Below are 26,432 nucleotides of genomic sequence, written 5' to 3'. Positions count from 1 at the left end.
CACATCTAATACAGTACTTAATAAGATGGACTGGAGCATCCTAGAGAAAACTGACTGACTGGAATGAAAATACAAATACATGGCCGTGTTCTCAGTGTTAAGTCATTGAGTCAATGAGCCTACCCTGGGACTTGCCTCTAGCCACACAAGCAGCTGCCCGGGTAGATACGTTAATAAGAGAATAAGAGCACAATGATAAAAATGGAGCATTTGAGCTACTCCCCTAAATAAACAGAGTTTGGACTGCTGCCTTTTTCCGTCCTGTATGTCCTCATCCCATCATACTCATTATAAATGTATTTGCACAATATTAGGACTGTGGGAGAGGGTCATATTATGTAGACAAATGCAGTCTACAGTCTTTATTGGAATCTTATGTTCTACACAAAAATACAATGATACTTCTGTTAGTATTGCAATTGACATGACACGAATGAGCTGCTTTTTTCTTTTGTAACTTTCAACAGGAAGGCTTTGTTACTTACTCTGGTGTTGTTTCTTTCAGCTTTCAGTTCTGAAATTTCCTCTTCTTTTTCCAGTAGTTGCTCCCTACATGCATTTAACTCCTTTGTCAATGCAGCAAACTCCTATTGAAGATAAAAAAGCAAAGTGAGTTTCCAAACCAAAACACAGTAAATCTGAATAGTTACAGTATAAGTCAGTGGGCTTTTGTTGAAGTCTGCTAGGGATTTTATCTACCACACAGACAAAATGGTAATTTACATATAAATTATAAAAATAGAAGCTTTTGAAGCTATGCACTTCAGATATGCAAATCAACAATCCTATCTTATTGAAGAACAATGGATAGCAGCCTTCTGTGTTTGACTTGGAAACATACTGAGGAGGTGAGATTTTCATGTTAATTTCATTTCATTAAGGTAATCAAACTGCATAAAAAGTGTTTTTAATAACACTTTATAAAAAAGATGTCTTCTTATGCTAATATGGAATATATGGTGTAATATGCTTGAGAAAAATTATGAATGCATGCTTATTTCATGTATTTCACCTATTTCAATAGGTATTCATACAGCTTTACATTGTGATGCCATGTGGGGTGTTGTTCTTGAAGGACAGTTCTTTCCCTGAAATGTTTAATGACACTTTTGCCTACACTACAATGGCCACAAAAGAATGCCATTACTCATGACGGCATCAGTTGACAATTGCTGGAGCAGTAAAAAGCTGCATACTAACCTACATAAATTGAATACTGAGCCACTGATGGCATCAGATGTTGTGGAAGAAGTGCAGGATGAGAGAAGGCTGCCGCATGCTAAACCCTGTGTATTGATATAGCATTGCATCGACCTGAGGCTGAAAGGAATATACAAACTATGATAAGAATAGAGAATAAAGGAAAGGCAACCCTAACTGTGGCAAGACCTGAGACTGGAAAGAGAGAAAGTAAACAATGGGAAGACCTTAGACTGAAGACAAAAAATAAGCTACAGAAGAGTAAAGACCAAGGAGCAAATGGAATGGAATACAAACCCTGCTAATGTTATACAGACCGTAAGTGAGGACATTTTCTTTTTTTTTTTTGTTAAAACAGTGTTTTCAACAAAAAATAAACATACCGGTGGCAGAATACCTTCCCCTGGTATTTAGGTAGTTAGTCAAATATTAGTAAAAAATGCAATATTTTGAGATAAAAACAAAAACTCATTTAGTTTATCATTTTATTTTTCCCTTTATTTTGTGATTCAAATAAAACATGGTTAACTGCCAAACAGCGTCCAGGTGTGTCTGTAAGCTGGGACTCGTCTATGTTTTACGCACACATGATGACTGTGACCCCTGCAGCATCACAGAATATAATTACAGTAAGATTACAGGCAAGTTATACAGAAACATGTTAACAGGTTTTCCTTTTTAACATTTAGAATCACCAACAGTGTTATTATATCCTTGCTCTCAGTGACAATCCTTGTACCCATATACAGTAGGTTGAATGTGAAGACATACTCCTCTGTCCCACACACTCAATAAGGCTTTAATGTTTTGACATGCAGTATTATAAGCTCCCAAGCAGCATACAAGAGCTTCAGAACAAATCAGAGAAGTGGCACATCTCTACTTGATGTCACAGCAAGCCTACAGGTACCTGATACATCACAAGTTAATATTTTGCTAGAAAGCACTGGGGTGACTAGTCTCACCTGTACTCTTGGTGATACTGAGCTAAATGTTACTCACTAACTAATGACATGACTCAGGCTAGAACCCATGATTCAATGATGACTCACATTTTTCCTGATAAGGTCTTGTTTTTCACATGAGACCATATAGTCCTCAACACTAGGGTTTCCCAACATTGCCGTTGTTCCACCTCTGAATTCTTACAACTGTTCACTAATGAAATACATCTTGTCTGCTTATGAAGTTTTAACTCTTTTAGACGTTTGTTTCTTGAAATAGTAAACTGTCGATATTGATAACTGACAATAATTTACACCGGGTGCTTTCTTTATTCACCTGACCACTACATATGGTTAAATATTTCAATTTAAAGAAGATACCAATGTCTATGTATAAAAGTAGAAACTCAAAAGCATGTTTAATAACAACTAATACAAGTATTTCAGGCATTATTACAATTCAAAATCAAATGTGTTATGATGCCCAAACCCAGTTCTTCAATCATAACAACCATGCGTAAAGTTGTTGATGCGTCACAAGCATGAACCATGCAAAATGTTCACAATCACAACAGTATTCCTGAACCAGAATATATTGGTATATAGACTACAAAATGTCATCGTGAATAACAAGTTGCAAAATAAAGAATGAATCCTCCATCTCTTTACTACCTAATAGATGCATTCTGTATTATTGAACCCCTTGATGGCTTAGCTCAGCTCTGTTAAGCTATTTTGTGTGTTTAGGCATCTGTAGGTTACAAGGATTTTGACTTGGTGTAGATGAGAATTTACTAATTTAGACACCTACAGGCTCCTGTGAAAACAAATCCTCCTCCTTGTATATGCACATAACTTTCATTTAGATCTAAATGTGTAGGAATGTCTATCAAAAGAACAGTAATTATTAGACTTGGAAACACTAAGTAAATTGTTGAGGCATGCTGCAGTACAAGTTAAAAGAAGTGGGGAGAGTGAGGAGTCTAGGAAAGTCCTGTAGCACCCAAACAAAACCCACAAAAAACACAGAGAGAACATGCTAACTCCACCCAGAAAACAACCCTGGTCAGGAATTGAACCCAGGTCCCCAGCACTATGTGGTAGCAATGCTTATTACTGCACCACTGTGCCACTCTGTTCCCAAGTCTCTGGTTTATTTTTCCAGTCGTGACAAGTATACTGTAGGTCACTCTCAAGAAACAACACAGGAAAAAAGCTGTATTCCAGACTAATAACTAATTTACACAATTACAAATTAAATCAACAGTAATAATAGATTTCTAGCTGAAGATGAACTACTTATTAAATGCAGATTTCTCATCTAATTAACGTCTGTCTCTTCCAGACTTGTACTGTCACAGAAATATCAGTTCAACATTCAGGGCCTCTCTCTTAGCTGAGAAAATGAAGGGAATACTGTGCTCATTTTGTGTTTCACTGTGGCTCATTATACAGAGATCCAGCATATGACAGTTTTGCACTTGCACTCTGAACACAATTTCTTCAAATTATCCGTCTCCTAGAAATAACACCAATGTCTAACCAATCTCAAAATGAGAAGCGTCCAATGCAGAAATATCTACTGAATGGTAAAGTCAAAATCATTAAACTTAATTTAAGATTGACATAATTCTATTCAAAACCATGTAGCATTCAGCTTTTTTGTCTGGGAGGTTTATAGCTCAAAATGGTTAAGTGTAGAAGCTCAGAATATATCAACATTAACAGCTATCTACAGTAAGATGAACTCCATTGGAAAACTGCAACTGCCAGAAATGCTGTTTTTTACAATGTCTATTGAATATCCTTGAAATTATATGGGAAAGTCATACTATGGCAAGTTAAAGCTACAGTACTATGGCAAAAGTAGTAGCTACTATGGCAAGTAAAATAATAACATAAGGGATATATGAGAAGAAAAGAAATAAAAAGCACAGAATTGTTTGTATTGTTATTTATTTATGTTTTGTCTTGTGAAACAAATGAGATCAACATCTAATGTGTGTACTACAGTATTTACTGTACCGGTATTTTGTGTATTGTGCACAGTAATTAAACATGTTCTGCAATGGAGTTACTGCTTATCAAAGATGACAGACTGGAATGACTTGCTTCAAGATCAGAATGCAGCTGAATCATGTTTCACTGCAGTATAACAATGAAATTATTGCACATATTTCTATCCATTCCATTTATGAGGTTTGTATAACCACTGCATTAATCATATGATTACACTTTAAACTACTGTCTGTTCATATTGGTACAGCATTTACCTGTGTAAAAAGGCAAGGGAGTTTGTGGTATTCCCACATATGCTCTTACACTAAAGCACGCTGCAGTTCTTTAAATTCAGTCAAATTTCACTGCGGGTTTAAACACTACTGCTTTTTTCACACTACATTATTTTGTGTTAGGCAGATATGGTGTCACACCATGAAGTAACCCTTTGTAACTAAAGGTCACTTCTAGAGAAGAGCGTCTTTACCTCCAAGACTTGATAATGACTCATGATTTTCTCTGTCACTTCTAAAAATAATCATTACACCCATCAATAAGCCTTTCATCAACCACTGACTGTACACATAACAGTATCTCTGATCATTCTTTCAAACCATTCTTCATGGTTATGTAATCACATCAGGAATATGACCTCTCTTCTTCATTCTGCCTCTCTGAAGTCCAGTAGCTTGGAGAACACTGTCATCTAGAATTACCATTTGTTACACCATCTTTTTTGAAGGCAAGGGCTACTTGATTCCTTGAAGGCAAACTTATCTGCAGAACTAACATTTTTTGACAGGTATAACTGCATAGTCAGACTGTCCACAGGACCAAATTAATGGTACAACAATGTGGCTTTTGCATCTATTGTTATTCCTAACATTTTCTGCATTAATTGGGGCAAAGCAGCCTTTTCAAGTTTTAAAAAAATAAAAATTGAATTCAGAGAGAATACTGTACATGCTTTTGCTAAAAGAAAAATTGGCTAACGTGTTTGAAAAACCTATACAGGTAATATAAGTTTAGGAAGCTTTTTATCAAATTAAATTCTGTTAGAAACTTAAAGTTCTTTTATAGCATTTATTTACTGTCCACAACTTCATGAATCTGACGTTTCAGAGTGGATGTTACCACAAAGGCAGCATTCAAGCAATATTGTAGAGCTGTTCACAGTAAAAATAATATTTTCTATCATTATCCTAGGAGAATAGGGAGCAAGTGGTAAGTATATTCACATAGGATGATCATATTATGACAAGATGTTAATTATCTCCATTCTTATAACCGGGGAGCTTTAAAGTTGATTTACTTACATCAATTTCTTCTTCTATATAATTATATAAAGACACTAAACTCGGAGCATGATACATTTTAAGAAATATACTTTATCATTATAAAAATGAACAAAACATCCAAAGGAAAATGGCGCTTAATCTAATAATTGGACAAAATAATACAGTAAGAAGAGAAGAAAAAAGTATTTTATGTGGAAAGAGAGGCTAATGCATGGTAATACATGCACAGCTATGATTATTAAACGGGACACTCCTCAGGATTTCAGTGGAGGTTGGCTGCCTCTACCCCTGGGGCTATAAGCTAAGTCTTCATTTGTTTATCTCCCATTGTGCCTAAACAGCTATGCCAGATTCCAGCCCTATCCTGGCCTTTAATTAACACCTCTTAACAAAAAAAGAAGAACTGAAAACTCCAGACTAATTTATCACACGCTTTGCTTTGCAAAGTATAAGCTTTTAAAATCTACGTTTGTACATTTATGATTCTAGTTTAAAAATATTTGCTGTTTTTTTCTGTTCTCTGTTTAAATTAAATTCGAATCTATAAACTAATCACTTGTTCTAGTTCCGACATTATACATTTTTGATCCATTCGCTTTATATTGTATTCTCTTCATCTTTATATGTACTGAAATAATAAATATGAGCTCTTATAAAGTCTAGACCTTGCCCATGTCTAAAGAAGTAAAAATACTCAAGTCAACCTTCCGCTTAATCATTTTAATAATTAAATTTAATTCATATGTTGGAGCCTTTGCCAACAATGAAACTATGTGCATTATTGACCATCGGATTGTCTTCCATTCAGGATGGCTATTCCTTCAAATGAAATATTAAATGAATTTATAACCAGTAAGTCTCTTATCCCTGGTGAGGGCTGAAGCAATAAATATTCAATTTAAATCAATTAAAATGACTGGAGAAAGACCCTTTCTCATTCTGCATATCTGAATAAAACTGTCAAACAGAGCTGACAGTTACATGAATCAGCTTCTGTGACATCTATTGAGACATAAGTTAATGCCGCCACGCTGCAACTGCCATCGAAGATGCACGCACAAGTGATAATTGATTGCCTCTGCTTCACTTCAAAAGACCTTTGCCATCTGTTGTGTTTACTGCAATAAAGCTATGCTGACTGGGGAACGACATCAGTGGCAGCCACATCCAGGCAGTTCTCTGCACAGGCCTGTCAGCAAGTCACTCCTTGTGCAGCAGGAAGCACTGCCTGATTTCACACAGTACTGACAGCCAGCACTGCAGTCGTGTTCAACAAGATGTTATATGTTAATTAAAGAGCGTTATTAATACATTGCTACTGATTTGGGAGAGTTTTCTGAGGCAGCTACTTCTACTAAAAAGCTGCATCTGCAGCACAGTACATCAAAAACAATCCCAAACAAATCTTTTGCTAAAAATCTGCTCTTAAAAGAAGTAAAAATCTTAAAAATACTTACTGCGGAAACAGTGCACAAGCTGTTGCTTCTAGAAAGCATCATAACTGAGGTACTTTTATTACTACCTTTGTATGACCTGTTTTATATTATTATAATTTCTATTGTTCACAAAAGGTACCACTTCAAACATTTTTGAAGCAACAGAAGGAAACCCTCCTTGCTGATTTTCATAGATATTTCATAGATAGTAATTTGATGTATATAAAAATACAGGTATGGCAATCTAAAGGGGTTGTGTTATGGAAAATAAAATCTAAAAGAAATTATTACAGTCAATTGAACATAATGCAAATCAATAACAGTGGAAAACATGCTCAGGGGGAAAGCAACAACAAACAAGAAAGAAAGAGCTTAACTATAGAATTGTTCACATTCCATAATGCTTCTTGCCTTCTTTCACAATTTTAGATTTTTTTTATTTATTTTTAAATGCTAATTCTGTGATTGATCCCCAGTTTGCTCCTTTGTTACCTGTATAACCTGAAATGGCATACAGAAACTTGGACTGGAACTCTAGTACCATATGTTTAGTCTGGGAGATTTTTCATTAAAAAAAAACTACAGTTTCTTTTAAGTGTATACACTTCATACTCTGAACCTCAGTGCATCACAAACCCTACATGATTAAGAAAGCATTGTGTGAACTGTCATGTGAGCTCCTTTCTTCTCATTAGTCAATTAAATATGAAAAACAATATGTTCTTAAAGTGCTTGGTTTAACAATAATAGATTAGGAATACTTTCCGTTCTGTTCAGGTGAGGTGCTTTAGAGATTTAAAAATGTACGTGTATCGAAAGCTTTACAATATCCACAGCGCCTCAGTTGAAAGGAAGCCAGCATAACGAGCAAACAGCATTCTGTACAGATGGCTCTGTCTATTTAAGTCGGTCTGCCATCCGGCACCATATTCTCACTGTCCTGCAATAAAATGCCACTGAGACTACAATGCAATGCTGACTATTTGCAAGAGTTATGAGGTATTCATATTACTAAACCTTAATCTGAATATTTCATTCCCTATGAGTGTCACAGCAATTCTAACATGTTTTCATTAAGAATAAGGAATTCTCAAGATTTTTGTTAATCACATTTTTTGTTTAATCAGATAAGTCAGTTCTACATTTACAGTGTATTCCTGTCCAAAAGGATGAAGCCATTTTTGTGTAGAGAACAAAAGCAATAAGTAAAGAAAATGTTTTTCAATAAAATGTTTACAACATAACTACATAAAAGAACCTGTTTATTTAAAAATAATAAAAAGTGGATAGTTTCAGCTCACTCTGCAGATGGTTCCCGTCAATAGCAGTGGAAAATCAAAAGAACAAACAGTAGTTGCTCTAGGAATTAGATATACTTCATCTTAAACTGTAATATACTGTAGCACGTTATTCAACCAAATGCCTAGTTATTTATACAGTATACTGTGAGCCGCTCTTACTTTTTCTTACAATAAAACTTATGTGATCATAACTAAAGGAGCATTTATTTTCCCTAAATAGCATATGTTGGTTTTTATAAGGGTTTAGCAGCAAATGGCAGCATAGAGGCAGGCATAAGAGTTGCTAATTATCTGAACAGTATTTTTAAATGCAATAAATAAGAGAGTAAGATCCAGAATAGAAGCCTGTGGGAATCCCTTAGTAAATGAATGTGGTTGCAAAAAATATGACAGTATATATATAGTTTCATAAATACTACTGAAACCACAAGAGAGTTTATATTGAGATGTGACAGACGCCACCCGTACATAATGTAGCTCCAGAGATCTGATCACAGAAAAAACCCACAATGTTAATTCTGGGCAGGAGGATTCATTTCAGAGATAATGGCACTCTATCCAACAAAAAGACTCTGTACTGTAGCAGTTTCCCCAGACTGTTACCAAAAATCCAGCCTCCATTTAGTTCTATGAAGCCTTTTTATATACTCAAACATTCCACTAATTTACCTTTTTTTTCCATGTAAGAATGTAGAATAATTACCAATAACCTAATCAATTAACTAATGACCACCTGGCACTACAAATTATATTTTCAAATGATAGATCCTCTAGAGGCAGAATGGATGCTTTTATAGTGCCTTCCAAGACAGGCCTGATACACAAGAGCTACACCATATTATAATTACAAAATAATTTATTTACTGCACAAAATGCTTTGGACAAATAAAAACATGTATATGAGTCTCAATTTTTCAGAAAGCTATTATGATTTAATTGAAAATATGCTTAGGTTACTGAAACACATGCCCAGAACAAAACACAGACCAAACCTTCAGATAAAATATAAAATCTAGGTATGGCAAGGTGCATATACTTTCTGACTTATCATTCCTTTTGAAAAGAGACAGAATGTAAATAGCCCTCAAATCATCTGGGATTTCAAGGGTGATAGTAAGTAGGTCAAGGGAGCAAATATTAAATGTTTTTAAAAAATGCAGATTATAAATTTTACCCTGGTCTCGAGAAACTGTCTAGATGGGCCAAATGGCCTACTTTTGTTTGTATCTAGTGGTAGGTATTATAAAGGAAATAACCATACTGTATAAAATAAGGCTCTACTTAAAGAGTAGGGACAAGAAAAGGCTTTGAAAGCTAACAATTAGATACAATCCCTTTTCTCTTTAACTTTCATATTTGTGCAGCTTTTACCAAAGAAAAGCTCAAGAGTCAAGACTGTTCTGATAGTTTGATAGAAGAAAAAAAGGTTCCTTTCAAAGTAATTCTTTTTACATTTTTATTGTTATCATTCGATTACTGAAAAAGCATGTCAACCGGGCATTTTGCCCTGCTTATCTCCATGGAAACCTGGTACAACACTCAACTACAATACATATGAGCAGCTCTTGTCAGTTTGGAATTGAACGGAAATGCTGTAAGAGCGTAACTGCAAAGGTAATGGAAAAATACTGTCAAAGGTTTCACATTAATCAAATACCTTTATGTCCTGTGCAATCTCTAATGTTTGATAAGAGTATTCCTGACTAACTTAAACATTACTCAGCATGTCAGTATTAAAGCAATTAAGTGTTTAGAAACAACTGGCTACAAACAGTAGTGGATTCTAGTGGGTTATACGACATGGCCTACAGTACTTTCCATGAAGTGCTTGATACCATAACGTCTACTCAACCCCAATATTAATATCTACCTCTCCAACCCCAATATTATGAGATCCAGCCTTGTTTGCTTCTGATGCTGATTACGACTTCTGTTTTATATATTTAAGAAGGGATAAAGGTGGATGAGTGGATTTGAAAAAAAGTTTTCAGCATCTACAGTAGTACCAAGATAAACAGGTTATTGAAATTGGTTGGATGCATTATTGTGTTCTTTTGCTATACTGTATTCTTAGAACAGGCAATCAATAGAATAAAAAGTGCATTTAAGCTGAACCTGTAATGTTATACCTCAAGCTGGCTGAGATGCATGCTACCAGATGAAGGTAGGCATCAGTTGGCAAAGGCGTTCTAGGTTTGGCAAAGAAAGGCAATCTTTGTATTTTGCCAGGTGCAATGGTATCTGTAGATGTCCCATAAAATGATTACAAGGGCCTTGTTTCTTCTGTGCTAAAATGCAGATTGTAATCGTGAGTTGAACGTCTTAGTGCTCAAAGGGATATTCAGTGCTTTTTCATATTTTTATTTTTCTCTCAATCCATGGTTTTCTACAACTTTATGTCTGAGTTTTTTATTTATGTCCTTGGTCTTCATGGTTGAATCCTTGCTTGAAATTCACAACCTGTCTGGGAGACTTTACAGAGATAGCTTCTATATATATATTTATTCTCTAAATTATCTGAACCATATTTACTCCACACAGAGGACACTCAACTACTTGCATGACTTAAGGAAATTTTGTGCACCTAATTTAAATTAATTTTGCCACATCAACCATGAGTTTTCTATTTTTTCTAATGCTTACATACTTCTTTTTTTTGTTTTGAATGTCTGGAATAGATTGTGAATATAACAAATATTAAAGTCACTGTTTCATCCCTAACCTGTTTTCTCCTAACACAGCAGTTGCCAATTCTAAGACAGATGGCACAGTATAAAACAGCTAAAAAATCCAGAAATGAAAGATATTTTTAAAAACATAACTGAAGGAACATTTACTTTATTATTACTATTACTACTACTAGCAATATAAGTGATGGCATGGTTACCTATTACCATTTTAAGCATAAAAGGTACTCAACCAATTCATAATTATTAATAATTATTCACTGCAGCTCACTTCCATAAGTCAACAGGTAAACTCTACCACTGAAAAGTATTCAGACCCTTGCGCAGTTTTCACATTTGAATTCTTTAAAGCTTGTAGTCATGACACTTTGAAGAAGCAATTAAAAGATGTACAGAGTTCAGTGGCTGAGAAGTGAAAAAAATTTGCATTGGTCAACAATCTGAGTCACTCCCCAAAGCTGGCCTAGAGTGGAAAACCTAAATCCCCCAATTCCGCATGGATACTGCAAGAAAGCATCTAAATGAAACTAGTCAGAAAATGATAGTGGTCAAACAAAACAAAACAAAACTGGAATTTTTTGGTCTAAATGCAAAACACTACATCAGACACAAACCCAATGTAATACATCATTCCGTCAGCACTATCCCTACAGTCAGGCAATTTGGTGGCAACATTATGTTATAGTTCTGCTTTTTACAGTATCTGCAGGGACTGGGACATTTGTCAAGGCTGAGGGGAACCAAAAGGGGAGCAAAGTATCGGCAAATCTTAGAGGAAAAGCAAACTGTGCAAACTTGTCTGCAAGGTGAGTAGAGAATTACCCAAAGAGACTTGTGCCTTTAATCTCTGCCAAAGTTTTCACCAAATATTATGGTCTGAATACTTATACATTCAACATACTGGATTTCATTTTTTATCTCTTTAGGCTTTGCTGACATTTACTGTAACATATCTTACCATTTGACGTCTTCAGCAACCAGGTTTTAAACAAAATGTTAAGTTTAAGAAATTGCATGTGAATTGTTTTTGCCATTTCACAAACTGGGAAACCATAAGACGGATATGAATACATCCGCACAGCACTGAAATAGCAGGGTTTAGGTATTCTGGCAAAGGTCATGTTCTGCTTTTAATATGAACAGATTACTATAGATACTAATCCATGCCATCGGTGTATCTAATATAAAACACACTCTCAGAATCCAAAAAGAAGCTAAAATACATTTTTACATAAAACAAGCATCAAGTAACCTATAAATTTCTAAATCTGATACAGGCCTCTAGCTGAACTAAGAAAAGGCACCCTTTTACAAGACACATGAATCATTATACATCAGCCATCTGGTATCACAGATGTAACCAAAGGCTATGCACTTTACTGTATTTTAAAAAAAAAGCCAGTGCAGAGACAATACTGACATTGTGAAAGGACAGCTTTAGGAGTTTTACAATTTTGAAATATTTAGATCACAGTATTAACTTCAATCAAAGTCCTCATTAAAATCAATAAGGTTTTTAAAACTTTTAATAATAGTTATGTTTGTCAAAACAGATTTATAGCAAATTTCATTCTTCTTGGTCCCACAAATGAGAACCTTTGGCCAATCAGAATGATAAATCAAAAATATAAAGTTGCAAATGGTAACAAGTCACACTGTATATCTTACAAACCTTAAAGACAAACTAAGCTGCATTTTCACAGCAGCTATCTTCCACAGCACATATACTACACTAAAACATTGTTAATATTTTGCTGCCAAAAGCCTTGGTTCACTCTATCATTTTTATAATTAAAATAACCAGTGAACTTTTATTTGTTCAGAATAATCTTAAAACCAATTAATTAACCATGTTTAAGTGGACATTTATAATAAATGAAGAATTAAACCATGAGGATTAGAGCTCATTTTTGGAAAGTGAATTAAGCTAATGCTTTTAATTTTAATGGCTTAATGGAATTTGTTCAGCAGGTGAGAATATATTAGGAAAATTAAAATGTATTTTTACATCATGGTTTATGGATATGCTGTGTTCCCGATTTGTCCAACAAACAGGTATGTATTATATTTAATAGATTAAGATTTCATTATCTGCCAAATTGCAGATACAATAGGGTCATGATATTTGCAACAGTTCAGGGCAGAGAACTGTTGTGAATAAGCAAATTCACATATAGTATAACCAAGTCCACTGCTATACTGTTGCACAATGTACTATAGTGTATATGTTTAAAAGACATAAGTATCGCTTCCTTATATGATCAATAAAGAGCTAATGAATTGCCTTTAAGTTAATTAAAGTAACATTGATCGACTAAAACACACAAAAGTAATCACAAATGTAATCAGCTAAAATAAAAAATGACGAGAGCAGTAACACTGTCGGTGAGCCTGTGAAGTAATCTCAAACCTGTCATTCCCCACACCGCCGACACAAATAGGAGCGTCCGTTACAATACAAAATCAAGCCCACTTTGAGATCTGGTTATGAGTAGTGGTAATTGGGCAGGGGGCAGGGAGAGGATCACTCACTAGTTAGATTCCTCTCGCGAGCCTAGTCTATTGCACACCTGACTGAAAGTTGCACTAAACCTGCTTGTTTTCATCCCACTCTGCTCTTCCCTCACTCAATTATTTTCATGAACAATTATGAAAAGGTATAGATAGGTATTTTTATGCTTTTTTAGGAAAAAATAAACATAATAGTGCATAGTGAGTATTAAGTTTTCATATAGGAGATTTTCTTTGTAGTGCCCTTGGTATTATGTTGAACAACATCACATTATGGTGCCGAACAACATTTGTTAAGTGTACTTTCAGAAATCAAGACACCTGAAACAATGTGTTGTGGGGCACTTTTGAGTCTATATCTAGAGACAGAAAATGCAGAGACCACCAGAGACAGAAAATGGTATTCAAATGCACAATGATACTATAGATGTCACACTCATGAAATCTGGTGTCGTATGGATAAATTCAAATCTTCAAGGTTCAAGGCTACAGGTTCACCATACTCCATTATATTCTTAATAAAAAGTCTAACTTTTAAAATATATCATATTAATTATATATTAATGCATTGTTGGTCAGAACATCATATTTACAATACAATTCTGTGATGTAACTTTATCAAATGTTCCCCTTTGAAATATCTTAAGGCTAATAGTTGTAATGTAACCTGAACCCAGAAGATTTCCCAAGCTAATCAATGCTTTTCTTGGTCAATACTAGGTTGGGAGACCTCCAAGTGTTGCTGAACTGGTAAATACTGTAGATGGCACTCTTCCCTTAGGACCAGAATTTCCAAACCAATGCTCCAGAAATGTGACTAGGCATACTGGTCGGAAAGAGGTGCTGTCCTTCAGATAAGACCTTACATTGACATCCTGACTACTTACTGCAGGTATTAAGTGAACACATGACACTTTTTGAAAGAGCAGTAGTGTGAACCTTGGTATTCTGGTTTCTGATTTTAAACCTTCTCTGGGTTTATATACAGTAATCTGGCCTACCTAAATTTCCTCATTAATTCAATCGTTGAAGTAATTTTGCACTAATCAGTCAGATCTTTTGTCCACTACAACTGCTAGTGCAAAATGGCTGGCATGAATCACCAAAGTGGGTTCTGCAATTCCGTGGTGGATAAAATGGGTTCCTGCAATGGAGCAGCTGTTTCTCTAAGCCGTCTGTGATGGCTTGCACTGTGGGTGTGTGGCTTAGAGTCAAGCTAGACAGAGAAAGAGTGCAGATATTTGTACTAGACAAATATGATCTACTGCAACTGTATTCAATCAATTCTGTCTATACTGCAAATAGAACACAGGTCTAATTGACTGATTGTAAAGTAAAACTAGTTTTCGAGTTTCATTTAGACCATGGAAAATGTTGTATTTCCTATAGCATTAAAGATAAAAACAAGTTTCTCTTCCAAAGGTACTGTAAAAGAAGGAAAAGCACAGTTTCCTTTTACACTTGGTTAAGGTTAATGAACTGCTGAGATTTTTCAATAAAAATATACAAAAGTCCACTATTATAAACAAATATATATGCATTTTAATACAAGGTGTTTATAAAGTCTTGCAATCACTTTTGTGATTATCATTTCTGTAATTTAAGAATTTATTTGGAAATATTTGGGTACAAATATGCAATTGTCACTATATGAATGTAATTGGAAAAATACATTCTGCAAGTGATGTTTCCTTTCTGTAAGGTCAACTTTTTACAGTATATGTACAGGTCTGTTTGATTATGGCTTCACAATATGATGCTGCAAACAGCTGAAAAAAGCATTTCTCCCTCTGTGCTCATGAGAGGGTCCACAGGTGAGAGATCAGGTAATACTATAGGGCATTAAAGCGACTGAACACAAGTGCAAACAGGGCAAAACATGGGCAAAGAAACAAGAAACTGAGTGAGGGAGCCAGTATGTGGGTTTTTCACTTCCAATAATCCAAAGACCCTGCTAGAAGTATTTTACTTTGTTAAAGATGTTACAGTACATTAAGGACCTGGCTTTTAGTCATTAAACATTCCAAGGTACTGTGCATGAGAGTAGGAGTGTTACTCCAGTGTCCTGGCTAAATTCCATTTTTGACTTGCACCATCAGTCCACCTAACCTTAATTCAACCAATGAAGTAACTGAAGTAATTTCTCACATCTCTACTTGATTTGCTGAATAAGGGGGTTGCTGGTGCATTATGGCTGCCGCATATTAACGAGGTGGTGATGTAATTCAGTGATGTGAAAGTGTTCTACTGTATAAGGCCATATAAATGCAAGACATAATTATCCATTACTCTAAATATAGTAGTGAACAGAATCATTTTATTGCCAGATGTATGCCAGATAATTTGTAAAAATACAAATACTATTAAAAATAATTTGTCCTAATCTATCCATTAATCTAATCCTAACAGTTTTACTTCAAATAGAACATGCTAACATACAGTACTGGGAGTTTAAAGACCACTGGGTCTTAACATTCTTCCACTGTCGGTGTCTTTATTTAAAGTGCACAGTTGCTAACTGTTAGGCTGGTGTCTGACTTCAGCTGGTGTCTGCTAGGGGTTTAATGGAATGGCACAACAAAGAGCACAGGTCAGGCTCCACTGTCAGAAAAAGAATGGAGCAGACATTCCAATTGTCTTTTAATCAAATATAAACACAGCTCAGCTCAATTATAGACCCCAATATTACGATGCACAGAGCATTAAGTAACTCTCAGTCAATTCGTCAATTTTGATTGAAAAACTGAAATAAGATGCACAAATAATTTGATTTGAAAACCCCTTACTAGGAGCTGCATTTTAATAGGAGCTGTCTTTTTCATATTCCTTTTAACGGTGTTTTTTCTTTCCCTTTTTCTGTACAATTCAAATTAGTTCAGTCTATGTTGCAAAATTTCAAAAATAAAGAAACAATACAGGAATATAAGTTTCACAGTGCCCGTGAACTAAACATTTAGACTTTCATATATTTTAAAAAAATATTAGTACAATTACATTATTCTTTATATTATTCTATTCAATCTGTATTAAATTCATTATAGTAGAATTTTTACCTTTTTAATAGCATAATATTTCATATTTAACTTTCTTTCATACTACAAGCTCTTTTCAAGTTTGTAGTATGTCAAGATCAGTAAAAAATGTTTTGAATTCATAGTTCCTTCTTGACAAGATCATACTGAAATTTTTGGGCTGGAAACTGGTTTGTTTCTTTATTGAGGAGGTAGTCACTGAGGGCACAAAATGGGCAAGTTTTCATAGCAAGGATATACAGTATCAGACCAATCGTCATGCAAGCCCAAAGACTGCAGATTTGCCATCACTTTTTGGTTCTATTCACCCAAATCATGCAGTCATTGCTTCCACCTGAAGTTAATTCTATTCTATACTCCAACCCACTCATCGCCTTTTCTCTCGATTCACTTAAAGCATTTTCTGTAAGGCATGTTGCCACCTGGATCTTCTGTTTCCCAGTCTCTGAGATGAGAAACAAGACAATAATTACATTTGACACAGTTGTCTGGCCTAGACAATCTACAATACCATCCTTACTTTGTAAACACTGCATGTTGTACTGAAAAAAAAGTGATGTATGATCTCTTTAGGGCATTAAAGTTTCCAATTTCAGCTTTGTTCTGCTACAAGACAATTTTAAAATCATGATCACACTCTGCAACTGTAATTTCAATAAGAGGAAATGCAGATCAGCATCTATAGAACATACAGATAAATATAAAGGTAATAAATAGTTCAGGTGGGTAGCTGCGTCAGCATGCGTAGGCTGCAAAGGAACAAGTAATAGGTTTATTCCATGCTGAAAAAAAGAAGAAAGAGAACACAACGTTTCGGCCGTGGAGCCTTCTTCAGGTGTGAGCACACCTGACACCTGACACCCTCACACCTGAAGAAGGCTCCACGGCCGAAACGTTGTGTTCTCTTTCTTCTTTTTTTCAGCATGGAATAAACCTATTACTTGTTCCTTTGCAAGGTAATAAATATACTTATTTCAATTGAATAATAATGAACAGTGGTACAGTATGCATCAATATTCATTACTGGGTTAGGATTACATGCTAATACTGTATTTACTGTATGATATATTTGATTACTTGTTTAAATTTATATCTGAGTTTATTTGACATTAAAATGTTTAAATTTTGTAAAATGTATGTAAAGCCTAAAGCCCCTAAATACCAGAGATGGTCAACAACAGGGTACCATGTCACAGTCCTATAAGTTTGTAAAAGAAAAACAGAATGAAGGCCACAGTGTTTAAAAGAAGTTGCATAGTATCCACTCAGCTTTTGGTGTCTCTGATTACTTCACATCTTAAAAAACACCTCTAGCAAAACCAACCACTCATCACTCATTATCAAGAAATAATTTGCTGGGGAAAACACTGACTCACCAGCTATAGTTTCTCAGCCTATAAAGTATAAGAAATAGGAGTTAACTTCAGTTTCTATCCCTGCAGTTGTTTTAATAATAAATGTGAATAACATACTGTAATTGTCACAATAGCATATTATCATACCTAATATTAAATACATTAGACATAAATATCAGATACTCTATATAATCATCTTACAGAATTACTTAGAAATAGCAAACACAAATTAAACATTGCACTGGATAGAGTGATGAGGGTTTTAAAACATAAAACCTAACAAGTTTTTTTTTCAGAAAAGCATGACTACAGTAGATGCTTGTAAAATGTGTTTAAAATGTAACATTTTTAATGCAATGTGTTTCATCTTTCATAGACTTTGTATAGGCTCCTTAAGCTTTATATGGCATAAAAAACTTCACGATGTGTTTCTGTTTTCCTTGAACTCATAAATGAATATTAAATACGTTGTACAGTGAAAATATTATTACAGAATATGTAATCAGCAATAGAATGGAAAATATCCTTATCTCTGACTAAACAGATGCCTGAATGCCAGCTTAAATCAGATGTTTTGAAAAAGAGCTCACAATATCTACAGTATATGTTGGTTGTCTACATCCACAACAAGTTAATGCTCCCCCAAATAAAAGGTTATTTTTGAATGAATGGTTGTCCCTTTAATTTATTTAGCATTAATGAAAATAAAAAGGACACAGGAATACTGTACAATGTCTTAATAATGTTTACAATGTGTAAATGTACCCCATGTGGTTCATTCAGTGCCAGTGTGTACTATAATATCCTTACAGCATATGGCACACAGAACTGTTTCAACTTTATTTCTTTTACGTTATGTTTTCTAGAAACTTAACTGTAGCTAAGCCATTTGCAAGATCCCACATTTTAGTTAAATCATGAGTACCTAGGGAACACAATACCATTTATGGATAGCATTCTGTACCCAAAGCTTATCACCATCTGTTTCTAAACTTGTATCACATTTAATTGACAGCTTAATCTCACTCCCTATTCACCCTATATTTTTTTGTTCTGCTGAGAGTATCTTGTTTAGTTCATTTCGATCTTTTGCAGTCGAGGAAACTGGTTTACTTCACCCAGTCTGGACCATCTCACAGCTGCTGGCTTTACTAAACAGTTATCAATGGCATTTACTGTAGATACTTAGAGTGTTCTGCAAAGTTTCCCTACTGTAGCAGTGCCAAATTTGAAACAATCAACAGACAGCTTGTAAAATAGTTATTTGAATATGTACAACAACAACATAATTAAATACATATTTAATACATAAACACATAAAACATAATTAAATACAATTTGTTATTTTTAATGAACAGCCACTTTCAAATATAAAATACAATGATTTTTCATCTGTCAATTTATAATGTTTTCTTTTCAACTCATAAATATATATGTATAAAGCAAAAAGATACAACCCTTAAAAACATTTAATGTAGTGGGATCTCCTGAAACTCATATTCCCATGTGCCCAAGTCTTTCCTTAGCTCTCCTCTTGATCCCTGAAGCTCAAGAGAACTGGGGCTCAACTTCAGCCACCTTAGCTTGTTCCATAACAATCATTTGGACCCAGAAAAGAAGGAAGACCAGGTTTGGATCCCCTGCAAGGCAATCAGCACATCAGAAACACAAAATATAGGTACATGTTGGAACACAACATTACCAGGGCTGCCTTCTCAACAACCAGTAAATGGCACAGTTACAATCATCAGCTTCACCCTTGCTGCCCAACAGATCTCAGCAAGGGCTCTCTTCCTCCCCTGAGGACTGAATAAAATCGACAATCCTACTGCTGTCCAATCAGTATATTGCTTTAAAGTAGAAAAAAAAATCCAAAGTATCAAAGTGCGTGACTGCATTCACTCCATAGAAGTCAGCAGAGTGTGCATTCCGGTTAGGAACAATCGTGCTATTTGACAAAGTAAAATGCGTCCTCTTTCACACTTCTTGATTAATAATAAACACATTGTGATAAAAGAATGTAGAGTTCAGAAATCAGCTTCTGTATTTAATGAGCTTGTCTTAGTTGATTGGTTCAGTCTTAAAAGTTTATCAAAGTACATTTTGTTTTCTATTGCTCAGTGAAGCAGAATGTAGAGTAAGAATTTTGTCAACTTGATTGCAAGTATTTATTTATTTTGTCAACTCTGCAAGTATTTATTACAATGCATTACAAACTCATCTTTCAATCTTTCAATTGCTCATGTCTAACTTTAAATTATTTTATCAAACTTAAAAAATATACATATACAGTAAATATTGTGTAATAATGATGTAATTTTACCTGCTTGGATTGCTGTATACATGGAGAAATAGTACTCTTTAACCAGAACAAAATGCAAGTATTGTTTTCTAAAGGATATACCCTGTTTTAAGCAAGATAAATTGTACTATATTACCATACAATACACCTGGAGTTAAAAAGATCCCTCTTTTAAATTATGTTCAATTAATATATGAATAGTTAGACTAATATGTAAGTTTAGAAAAATTATAAAAATCACCAATAAGGTAGTCTCCAAATCACTTTCCAATACCTTAACATAATAAATCCACAATATTCATTTTCTGTGATATTTTACTTAATTTTTTAACCTTTAGATCGAGTTCTCAGGAGATGTGAGCAGCAGTCTTGGTAGAGAATCGGTAACTATAAGCCATGAAATTTAACAGCTAAAGTCCAGTGTGGAACCCAGTCTATTACATCTGAAACCTGGAATATAGAATCCAGTGAAGTGCAACCACCGAAGTCTAAGATGAGCTCATTTTGTGCACTAACAGCCCATGACTGGGCATATCAAATACAGTTCAAAAGTCCTCAAAAAGTGAGTCCACTTTACCCCCCTGCCCTTTACTTCAGCTGCCATCAAAAGGATTAGGTGAAATCAGCAAGCTTTAAGGGCACAAGGAGAGATTTATGAAGACCTCTGCCTTGTGAGATAGGTAAAGGCTGTGCTGCTAGAATCCCTGCAGGCAGAAATAAAACTTGGATTAGAAAATTACAGAGTGACAATTTACTACCCTTCATCCTTTCTAATAAGTAATTCTTATCTACTAACATGAGCAATAAAGGCTGCCAGACAAGTTCCAATGTCTGAAGAAGGTAAAATATAGTTGTCTCTTTTTAGTACCAGTAGCAAAAGCATCTACAGCCTCTTCTGGGAAAAAGAGGTGTGGGTGTCATGTAGCTGCCTGTTCTGTTGTGTAACAACCTCTAGGACAGCTGCTGAGTGAACACTTTGGACTGATGATCCCCTCTGATTTTACATGTGGGAAAAAGTTTTCTTAACCTAATGGGGCCTATGATGATAGTTCTAAAGGAAAAAGAAGACATTACACATAAGCATTAACATATAACAAGAGAGTTGAAAAGAGAATGCTACTTGGATGTTGTTGATGCCCTAAGAATGAACATATGAGCAAGTCAAACAACAGTAAGGTGAACGTATATATTACATATAATGTTTGGAGAAAATTAATTTAAAATTTAGAATAAAGCATGTTTTTAGCCTTAGGATAACTTCAATATGCTCTGTATTGAGTCAGTATTGGAGAAAATCAGAAACAGCAAGATCATACTCAGAATAATGCACAAAGGACTGATGTCGATTGTTACATTTCTTGTATGATGTTGTCTTCAGTTTTCAAGGAAGACAGTATCAAGTTTTTCCTCTAATTTGATATAATATAGATAGATATGCTCCAGATATCCTTAATACATCCCATGCACTGTGTCCAAAGGATATATTAATGGATAATTAATAATATTAATAATACATTAATAATAATTAATTTAGAGCTAAATTAAATGTAGTGGCAAGAATTGTAAAATGCTTACGAAGGATAATTGTAGACAGCACTGCAAAGGAGACAAACCTTTTTTTTTTAAATGCCAAAGGTTTGTAATTTTGATTCAGTAATGGAGAGCTACAAACGTATACAATGTGACAGCAGTGTAACACATTAACACAAAATTACTGACTTCAAGAATCATGTGTTTATCATAATTCAACTGTGGATAACTGGATGTGGATTGGGGGAAAAGTGGGATTGGAAAAGCAAACAAACGACAGTCGTCTGAAATAATGAAAAATGCATATCTTGGAACATCAGTAGAAATCTCTTCACCTTGAAGCAATCAAAATGAAAGCATAGTTCCGCTTGTCTGGGGAGAGGTGCTACAGACTGAGGCTATGATTTGATACTGTCACCTCACGGAAGTACCCTCCATTGGACCTCATCTTTTTTATTCTCCACTTTAAGTCACAAATGGATGATGGAAAAGAGTCTGAAGTGAATTATCTCACATAAATTCATCTAGCAATTCCCAAGAGTTTTACTTAGTGCCGTCAAACCTATTTCACTGTCAGTTACATGGCTGCTTTTGGCAAGTGAATGTATGACTGCAGCAGCGCTGGCTGTTTTATTATTAGGTGTTGACTTCCTTAGGATATCCTAACCCTTTATCAAAAAGAACTTTCTCCCATTAAATTGCTCCCCCTTCTGTCATATGAAGTGTTGAAAACTTTATATTTGGGCGTTTTAGGAATCATCAGCCCTCTCAGCAACACTCAGCTGCCGAAAACCACTTTTACTGTTCTACTGATGTCATGGTTCTATATATACTGTATGGTACATGTCTGACAGCTAATAAATACCGTAACTGAGCATCTTTCATTTTTTATTGTATGAAAACTACAGTATGTGCGTCTATCCTTAAAAGAATGTATCTTTTGCAAAAAAACAATGATGATAAAGTAACTCATACTTCATCATTATCATCCACTTATTTGTGTATGTATGAGTGTCCATATTCATTTGACCTAACTAATTCTTTACCACTGCAAATAAAAATAAAGACCATGTAAAGAATAGTTCAGATATGGTATTCCCATGACATTTAACATTTATTCACTTTGAAACTAAAAATGTAATGGTGTACTGTATATCTGATGTTTTATGGATTTCAAGTGCAATTTCACCCTCTGTAGTTTCAGTTTATTTACAAGTCTTAGAATACAGCAGGTTGACTATGTAATGTAGCATTACATAATTAACAAAGAACTGATGAGAGCATTTTTTTCAGAAATAACGTATTTAAAACATTTTATTAAACATTAAGCTACCTTTTCTTTGAATAAAACACTATTTAAACCTTAATGGAATATTAGATCTAGTATCTATCAATCAAGGTTTATTTATCAATGCATGAACAGTACAGCATAAAGCGGTGTTGTCGGCAATGAAATGCTTTGTACGCGAGCTCATTAAGAGGGATAGAAGAGTAGAAGGACAGGAATTTATAGGTATTAGATTAACAAAAAAAAATTGCATACAATAAATCACACAATTTACAATACAATATCTAGAGTGAAGCAGTACAAAACCTGAAATTCTACCAATGCAATTTGAATGTGTATTGGACCATAGTCATTTGAAAGATCTTTGATTTAAAAATAAGGCCATGACTCTCTTGGTTTATTTTTTTCCACTATTCAGAAAGGTCAGTATCTCTCTGTAATTAAACAAGGATTTTCTCTAGTATTACCCACGTACACATTTCTATATCATCTCTATCTTTGATTTAACGATGAATCAAACTAACAAGAAATAGCTCTGCTCAGCAAAAATAGTGCAGAGGTTTCAAGTTCTACATAAGAGAAAAGGTCATGGCACAGAACCACCATGCGTGAAGTAAGCACAGGGAAGTGATAATGCACGAGCTGATAACACACGCAGCCTACCACCTCAATGCATAAAAAACTACAGTTACACTCCAAATAGAAATTGCAACTTAATAGAGTTAATAATGAGACTACTTGAGCAGCCAGGTGCTTAGAAGCTGTCATGCTCAAAATCACTGGTGGAGTTCAGGGATCCGTAATCCTGAAGCTCAAAAATGGAAGCTCAATTCATTGATGGTTTCACACATTGAAGAGAGGACATGATGCACAAATTCTTAAAAGCCTGTTACCTTCCCCACAGCAAAACCATAATCGATTCCTTTCTAAAAACAGCACTTTTCTGACAGAAAACCATTGCTGAGAACTGATCTGTGATATTCTCTTTGCTTTGTCTATGGAATATGATTACATATTACATACTGTATGGTAATAAAAGTGAAATAGTCCACAATTCATCTGCAATCAAGTTACCTCTACATAAACAACGCTTTGGTAATTAAATAATTACTTGAAAATGTGGTACCTCAACTATCTACATATACTGTACCTTACACAGAGAATATTTTTCCCTTAAGAAAAGTCTTCGTTCTTCAATCTCTCTACCTTATCATTTGATTTAATGTCTATTCTAGACACTAACGTACAGAATTCAATTTTTGTTTGCAGAATATATTGCATCAATAAGTACCCTGACCTCTTGATTCCTTTCATCTTCTGTGTGCCTCTTTTTTAAATGAGGTGTGGTTGTCTTTGGTAACAAACCTGTTTGTGTATTCTTCTCATCTGTGGAACACTCTGTCTCAGACTGGAAAGTTTAAAAGGCTGCTGAAAATCCATTTTTTCAACTTTATTAGGTTCTGGATGATTGGTCAGAATGATGTATTTTCTTATTGCATTTCACTGTGGAATGTGCTTTTAAAACAATTTTAAAATAAAATATATATCTGTTTACTGATATGAGAAAGATATGATTGAAAATAATAAATGTACGTAAACTAAAACTAAAATATTATTTTGCACCACAAAGGCTCGGCTGAAAGAAAAAAAGTGTTATGTCTATTTAACTCCATCACATGCAGAGAAACTGTAAGACTATGCTGGATTTGTTTCTTTTTTAAGTCACTGTTTCTTTTAATATTCTTAGACTTAAAAAAAACATATGACATAATAATTAAGCTGGCAAATAAAATAATAAACAACAGAAACACATGAAGGGTTTAATCTAAAGTGCAGACTGACTCCTCTAGCCAGGAAGTTACCATTTCAAATCTGGGACATGTCATTAGTGTAAGCAGGGCATCCAAAGTAGTCCTGTATAATTTGCTTCTAGGGTTTCAAGGGGCAGTAGGCTTGTATATCCTTAGCCATACAACAGCCAGGGGACTGTGAGATTGCAGTTGTTTTTGGTGAAAGGTATCTTTTCTCCCTTTAATACCTTGGCTCTGGCAACAAAGACATGGGAAGCTTGACTGGGTGCATAGTGAATGATATGCCTTTGTCAAGCTCAGTTGATTAAGAACTGGCAGCATCAAACTGAGGGCATGAAAAAAACAGGGACTCAAATAACAACGTTATGGAAAGTTGAAAAGCACGCCTTTGTGAGGACTACTTGCACCTCTTTTTGTTAAGAGCCATCTACAGTATGTGTTTATTAATGTAAATTAACATAAAGATTCCAGAAATACGATCACAGAGAACAGTAATATGTGCAATGGCATGTACTGTACATTGGTAATGTAGAACTTATTTACAGTATGCTGATATTGATTTGGGAAACAATTGTTACTCAAAGAGCTAAAATTATTCAAATCAATGTCATCACTGAACTGGTGTCAATTCAAATTTGCTATTGCCACTTTTTTAATTGCTTTTTCAGACAGCTACACATTGGACTGAATAAAGTTTCATTTCTGTTTTTCTGAAAAGCATATAGCATGCAATGATTGATACATTATTCATTATACTGTATATCAACAAATAATCTTTTTTTGGGGGACCGCTGTCTTGTTACAAATCACAGGAGCATTTAATAACCTGTAGGAATTGCAGTTTGTATAAAATCACAATAGAACGAATGAAGTTAGCGATGTGGATAACTATAAAAAATAAAAAATGATTATTAATAAAGCAATAATAATAAAATATTTTAACAAGCAACAAAAATGACACATTCTCTGGGAAGGGAATGCAAACCTAAAAAAAAAATCCATATTACTGGAGTTTCTATGCTGCGATTTTTAGATACATGAAACCAATTGGCTTTCTATGAGTTTGTTTCAACACAAAACTTTAATTATCGTGCTCATAATTAATTCCCTTTTCATTCAGATCTCCTAACTCAGTTGTCTCACTTACTCAGAACTGTGCATGTAATTAAGGTAAAAATAAGCAATATAAACTTAACCATATGACATTTACCCATATGAAAGGGATAAAGTAAGTTTTTGATGCATAAACATAATATGGGTGGCTCTGGTGTTGAGTTAGATTCTGATCTGCTTTATCTTTTTGTGTGGCGCTTGTGCATTCTCCCTTGTTCATATAAGTTTTCTCCTGGTCGGTTTCCCGTCACATCCCATATACAGTACACACTGGAAGTGTATTATAATAAAGTTACAATAAAATTATAATAATTATAATTATCTGTAAGTGATTATAATAACGTTTCCCTTGTTCCTTTGTTATGTGGTGGACAGGCATCCCATCCAGGTTAACAGCAGTCATGTTCTCTTAGCAAGGTTGTGCCCTTCGCTCCCAGAATAGACTCTGGACTAGAGTGACCCTCACCACATAAGCTACTTTGTGATTATGTGAGGACAACATAATATTTTTACTAATATAATATGACAGGCTAAATGGGAAAATTCTGTCTCATGATACCTTGGAACATCCACTGCAGCTTCTGATATTTACAGTAGCAAGAAAACAACCAGCCAACATATAATTT

General features: G+C 34.6%; 1 protein-coding gene across 15 annotated transcripts in view; it reads right to left on the bottom strand.

Annotated features, from left to right (window-relative positions):
* Positions 1-26,432, bottom strand: part of ppfia2 (PTPRF interacting protein alpha 2) — a 299,302-nt gene that overhangs the window by 80,356 nt on the left and 192,514 nt on the right. For all 15 annotated transcript variants that reach the window (XM_015352820.2, XM_015352825.2, XM_069192239.1 and 12 more), the window contains one exon: positions 486-587. In XM_015352820.2, coding sequence (XP_015208306.1) covers positions 486-587 — 102 coding nt within the window. The remainder of the gene's footprint in view (positions 1-485; positions 588-26,432) is intronic.

The sequence above is a fragment of the Lepisosteus oculatus genome, chromosome 7, assembly GCF_040954835.1.
Source record: "Lepisosteus oculatus isolate fLepOcu1 chromosome 7, fLepOcu1.hap2, whole genome shotgun sequence".
NCBI lineage: Eukaryota > Metazoa > Chordata > Actinopteri > Semionotiformes > Lepisosteidae > Lepisosteus > Lepisosteus oculatus.
This window is presented reverse-complemented; position numbering and strand designations above follow the sequence as displayed.